The 5,917-nt window shown below is 51.9% G+C and overlaps 2 protein-coding genes across 4 annotated transcripts in view; both read left to right on the top strand.

Annotated features, from left to right (window-relative positions):
* Positions 1–2,802, top strand: part of PGLS (6-phosphogluconolactonase) — a 4,883-nt gene extending 2,081 nt beyond the window's left edge. Inside the window, exons 3-5 of the mRNA XM_017879567.1 lie at positions 395–496; positions 814–954; positions 2,456–2,802. Of these exons, the coding sequence (XP_017735056.1) occupies positions 395–496; positions 814–954; positions 2,456–2,593 (381 nt within the window). The 3' untranslated portion in view covers positions 2,594–2,802. The remainder of the gene's footprint in view (positions 1–394; positions 497–813; positions 955–2,455) is intronic.
* NIBAN3 (niban apoptosis regulator 3) overlaps positions 2,790–5,917 on the top strand; it is a 29,296-nt gene continuing 26,168 nt past the window's right edge. Inside the window, exon 1 of one of the 3 annotated variants that reach the window (XM_017879499.1) lies at positions 2,790–2,858. The gene's annotated coding sequence lies outside the window, so the exon portion shown is untranslated. The remainder of the gene's footprint in view (positions 2,859–5,917) is intronic. The other 2 variants (XM_017879497.1, XM_017879500.1) reach the window with 2 other exon arrangements.

Raw genomic sequence — 5,917 nt, 5'->3', positions numbered from 1 at the left:
TTTTTTTTTTTTGAGACGGAATCTCACTCTGTCACCTAGGCTGGAGTGCAGTGATGCAATTTCGGCTCACTGCAACCTCTGCCTCCCGAGCTCAAGTAATTCTGCCTCAGCCTCCCAAGTATCTGGGACTGCAGGCACTCGCCACCATGCCTGGCTAATTTTTGTGTTTTTAGTAGAGACAGGGTTTCACTATGTTGGCCAAGCTGGTCTTGAACTCCTGACCTTGTGATCCGCCCACCTCAGCCTCCCAAATTGCTGAGATTTCAGGTGTGAGCCACCACACCCAGCCACAGCTACTTGTATTTTTTTATTTGACAACGGTCTCTGTGTCCTCTGAGTCTCCCCTGCCCCTGCCACCTGCAACCTCTCAAGACTGTCTTCTCCCTACGCCCAGGCATTCCAAGGGGACTCCATCCCAGTTTTCGACCTGCTAATCCTGGGGGTGGGCCCTGATGGCCACACCTGCTCACTCTTCCCAGACCACCCCCTCCTGCAGGTGAGCACTCCAATGCGGGGTTCCGCCCTAGTCCTGAGCCCAGTCCCTAACATCTGGGACTTCCAGGGGGAGGGCCACCTGCAGAGTGGGGTGTCTAGAGCCGGGGTTCAAGTCAGCCTCCACCAGCGTACCTGCCTGCTGGGCTCAACCCTTCTAGGTCTCAGTTCAGCCCCTTAAAACAAGGACCTTAAACTACCCACCATGGGATTGTTAGGATGGGATGGAACGGTGGCTGGACCAGGCCTGGTGTATGTAAGTGTCCAAGAAGCTGAAGTGACATTGTCCTTCTGCCTCCATCCCTGGGCTTCCTCCCCAAGGAGCGGGAGAAGATTGTGGCTCCCATCAGTGACTCCCCGAAGCCACCGCCACAGCGTGTGACCCTCACGCTACCTGTCCTGAATGCAGCACGAACTGTCATCTTTGTGGCAACCGGAGAAGGCAAGGCGGCTGTTCTGAAGGTAACAGCAGAGGGTTCTAGTCCTGGGAAGTTCATGGGCATGTGGGCCCCAGGGACAGATAATGGCCTCAGACATTATTGTGCTGAAGCATCAGATCTGAAGAAAACTCAGTCATTCTTGGGTTGAAAGGGAACTTGAAATTGCAATTAGAAAAAAAGGAAAAAAAAAAAAAAGGAAATTACAATTAAAGGCTAGTTAAGTATTAACCGCTATGAAATGAACTTGATGAGATGAGGCCAAAGCTGCACTCAGGGGTAAATTAATAGCATTCAAATGCATTTTTAAAAAATTATTAAGTAGCAAATCATTGAAATAAAAATTAAGTGCTTTCCTGTAGAATTAGAAAAAGGGCAATAATAGGCCGGGCGTGGTGGCTCATACCTATAAGCTCAGCATTTGAGAGGCCAAGGCGGGTGGATCACCTGAGGTCAGGAGTTCCAGACCAGCCTGGCCAACCTGGTGAAACCCCATCTCTGCTTAAAAAACAAAAATTAGCTGGGCATGGTGGTGGGCGCCTGTAATCCCAGCTACTCAGGAAGCTGAGGCAGGAGAATCACTTGAACCTGGGAGGCGGAGGTTGCAGTGAGCTGAGATCACTACTGCACTCCAGCCTGGGCGACAGAGTGAGATTCCATCTCAAAAAAAAAAAAAAAGAAAAAAGAAAACTAGAAAAGGACAATAATATAAATCTACAAAAGTCAGTGGCAGGACTAAGTGAAATTAAAATCAGAAATTAATGAGTTAGTTAATATATTTTAAACTTTAATGGTAAGTAGATCTAAAAGATAGACAAGCTCCTGACAAGGCTAATCAAGAGAAAAGAAAGTCACGAGGTATTATGAATAAAAAGGCACAGCCGGGCGCGGTGGCTCACACCTGTAATCCCAGCACTTTGGGAAGCCTAGGCGGGTGGATCACCTGAGGTCAGGAGTTCTAGACCAGCCTGGCCAACATGGTGAAACCATCTCTATTAAAATTACAAAAGTTAGCCGGGTGTGGTGGCAGGAACCTATAATCCCAGCAATGCGGGGGGCCGAGGCAGGAGAATCGCTTGAACCCAGGAGGCGGAGGTTGCAGTGAGCCGAGATCGCGCCATTGCACTCCAGCCTGGGGAACAAGATTGAGACTTTGTCTCAAAAAAAAAGTTAGCCGGGCGTGGTGGCACTTGCCTGTAATCCCAGTTACTTGGGAGGCTGAGGCAGAAGAATCACTTGAACCTGGGAGGCGGAGGTTGCAGTAAGTCAAGATCGCATCACTGCACTCCAGCCTGGGCAACAGAGCGAGACTCCATCTCAAAAAAATAAATTAATTAAAATAGTTATAGTGGATAGAAAGGAAGGGACTCTGTCCCTGCTGTTTGGCACTAGGACAGCTGAGCTGGGCATCGTCACATTTTGAGGATACAAGAGTCTTATTTCTCCTTGGCAGGGGAGCCAGGAGAGTGCTGAGGGGCGGCGCCTGGGGCGCAGGCAGGGCTTTACTCTTCTTTCCTCTTCTGCAGCGCATTTTGGAGGACCAGGAGGAAAACCCGGTGCCTGCCGCCCTGGTCCAGCCCCACACCGGGAAACTGTGCTGGTTCTTGGACGAGGCGGCCGCCCGACTCCTGACCGTACCCTTCGAGAAGCATTCCACTTTGTAGCTGGCCAGAGGGACGCTGCAGCTGGGACCAGGCGCACGGCCCCAGGGGCTGGGCCCCTGCTGGCCGCCACGCTCTCGGTTCTCCTTTAAAAAAGCTGGTGGTGGTGCTGCTGCTGGAAAACAACAGCATCCAGCCACCAGCCCTGCCCGGGGCTTAACACACAGGCTGTGGCTCTGGGCATCCGGATATTAAAAGGAGCGTTGCTGGAAGTCTGCACTATCTCGTGGTCTTTGATGGCAGCAGGCCTGAGGGCGCCCTGGCCCAGGTTCTGATCCACAGCCCTCATCGTGGGGAGAAGGGTGGAGCCTGCTCCCCTGGGGCATAGCCGCCCTGGATGAATTTCCTAAGACAACAGGCTGGGCGAGGTGGCTCACACCTGTCATCCCAGCACTTTGGGAGAATGAGGTGGGCAGATCACTTGAGGTCAGGAGTTTGAAACTAGCCTGGCCAACATGGTGAAATCTCGTCTCTACTAAAAATACAAAAATTAGCTGGGTGTGGTGGTGCGCACCTGTAGTCCCAGCTACTTGGGAGGCTGAGGCACAACAATCACTTGAACCGGGGAGGTAGAGGTTGCAGTGAGCTGAGATCGTGTCACTGCACTCCACCCTGGGTGACAGAGCGAGACTCCGTCTCAAAAAAAAAAAAAAAAAGCTGGGCATGATGGCTCACTCCACCCAGCACTTTGGGAGGCCGAGGCGCGCGGATCACCCGAGGTCAGGAGTTTGAGACCAGCCTGATCAATATGGCAAAACCCCGTCTCTACTGAAAATACAAAAATTAGCAGGGTGTGGTGGCATGTGCCTGTAATCCCAGCTACTTGGGTAGCTGAGACAGGAGAATTGCTTGAACCCGGGAGGTGGAGATTGCAGTGACCAAGATTGTGCCATTGCACTCCAGCCTGGGCAACAAAAGTGAAACTCCGTCTTAAAAAAAAAAAAAAAAAAAGCACACACACAAATGTATTCTCTCTTAGCTGTAGAGATCAGAAATCCAAGGTCAAGGTGATGGCAGGGCTGGTTCCCTCTGGAGGCTCTGAGGCAGAGCCCATCCCAGGCCCCTCCTGTCCTTAGCATTCCTTAACTTGTGACTGTGTCACTCCAGTCTCCTGTCTTTACTTGGACTTCTTTCTCTTGTGTGTTCTCTCCTCCTATTTATTTATTTTTTTGAGACAGAGTCTCTGTGTGTCACCCAGGCTGGAGTGCAGTAGTGCAATCACAGCTCACTGCAGCCTCCGTCTCCTGAGCTAAAGCGATCCTCTCACCTCAGCCTCCCAAGTAGCTGGCACTACAGATGCGCACCACCATGCCTGGCTACTTGTACAAATTTTTTGTAGAGACAGGGTCTTGGTATGTTGCCCAGGTTGGTCGTGAATCCCTGAGATCAAGCGATCCTCCAGCCTCAGCCTGCCAAAGTGTTGGGATTACAGGCATAAGCCATTGTGCCCAGCCCTCTTTTCTTAAAAGGACACCTCTCATTGGATTTAGGATTGCTCAAGATACCAAATGAGTATTCCAAATAAGTTCCAAATAAATGCTTATTTGGAATAAGCGTTCTGAATAAGGTCACGTGCTGAGTTTCCTGGGTCAGGATGTAGACATGTCCTTTGGGGGACATAAGTCAACCCTCTGCTGAGCTCCAACTGCACTGACAGGGCCACACACTGGATTCAACCATGCTGCAGACCTGCTCAGAGCCTTGAAAGCACCAGAGAGTCTAGTTTCCATGTGCTGGGCTCCTGCACATTTTCCCAGAGTGCATCTGCTCATGGCCCACGCTTCAGCTTTCTCCGGGCCCCAGGGATGACAGTGTGGGAGGCTGGTGGGTGCATGGGGGCTGCCCAGCCATACACAGGCTTCTGCTGGGGGATCCAGAGGAGGCACCCTGCTGAACAGAAGGTGGGAATTGAAACCTACGCAGAGGCGGCTATGCGGGGTGAGAGTGGAGCCGAAACCACAGAAAGTGAAGTTTCCTTCACCATCTTGTCCCGGTGGGCCACTCAGATGTGAGAGTGAGGAAGTGGGATGGGGCCTGACCGGAAGGAGGTTGGTAAACAGCAAAGAGAGCTGAGTGTAAGCTCAGCTGTGGGCCTGGGTGAGGGCAGGTGGCCGTGGCCCCCAGAGCCATGGGCACAGGGCTGAGAAGCGAAGGGAAATTGAGCAGCCAGCGCAGGGACCCCACATAGATGGTTCTGACTGGAGCTGTCACCATCTCCTACCCTTCCCGAGAGTGACAACTCTTCCTGCTCCGTTTTGCCTTTGGAGTGAAATCCACCCATCCCACAAGGCTCCACATGGCGCCTTTCACCTCCCCCTCTCCCCAGCAACATCAGCCCCTCACTCAGTCTCCCTGCAGCATACCCACTTCTGCTGTTCCTGGAGCCCGCTGAGCACATTCCCACCCCAGGGCCTTGGCCTGTGCTGAGCCCGCTGCCTGATATCTCCTTTCCTGCAGCTTTTTGCATGGCTTGGACCCTCGCTTTCTTTTTTGGGGGGACACGGTCTTGCTGTGTTGTCCAGGCTGGAGTGCAGTGGTGTGATCTCAGCTCACTGCAACCTCCACCTCATGGATTCACATGATTCTCCTGCCTTGGCCTCCCAAGTAGTTGGTTCTACAGGCACCCACCACCACTCCCGGCTAATTTTGGTATTTTTAGTAGAAACATCAAGCTTCACCATACTGGCCAGGCTGGACTCGAACTCCTGACCTCAAGTGATCCACTTGCCTCAACCTCCCAAAGTGCTGGGATTACAGGCATGAACCACAGAGCCTGACTCCTTGCTTCCTTTCATTTAGGTCTTTGGTAACATCACCTCCGTGACCCCTCCATGCCCATCCTGTATGTTGCATTTTTTCTTCCTTGTCAGTCTCATAATCTGATGGTTTTCTTTTTCTTTTTTTTTTTGAGATACAGTCTTGCCCTGTTGCTCAGGCTCCAGTGCAGTGGTCCGATTTCAGCTCACTGCAACCTCCACCTCCTGGGTTCAAGTGATTCTCCTGACTCAGCCTCCTGAGTAGCTAGGATTACAGGCGCCCACCATGATGCCCAGCTTTTTTTTGTATTTTTAGTAGAGACAGGGTTTCACCATGTTAGCCAGGCTGGTCTCGGATTCCTGACCTCAGGTGATCCACCTGCCTTGGCCTCCCAAAGTGCTGGGATTACAGGCTTGAGCCATAATGACCGGCTGAAAAAAACATAATTTTTTTTTTTTTTTTTTTGAGATGGAGTCTCACTCTGTCACCCAAGCTGGAGTGCATGGCGCAATTTCGGCTCACTGCAAGCTCCGCCTCCCGGGTTCACACCATTCTCCTGCCTCAGCCTCC

The sequence above is a fragment of the Rhinopithecus bieti genome, unplaced genomic scaffold (assembly GCF_001698545.2).
Source record: "Rhinopithecus bieti isolate Rb0 unplaced genomic scaffold, ASM169854v2 scaffold_9899, whole genome shotgun sequence".
Classification (NCBI taxonomy): domain Eukaryota; kingdom Metazoa; phylum Chordata; class Mammalia; order Primates; family Cercopithecidae; genus Rhinopithecus; species Rhinopithecus bieti.
The sequence above is the reverse complement of the archived record's forward strand: the minus strand, read 5'-3'. Positions and strand labels throughout refer to the sequence as shown.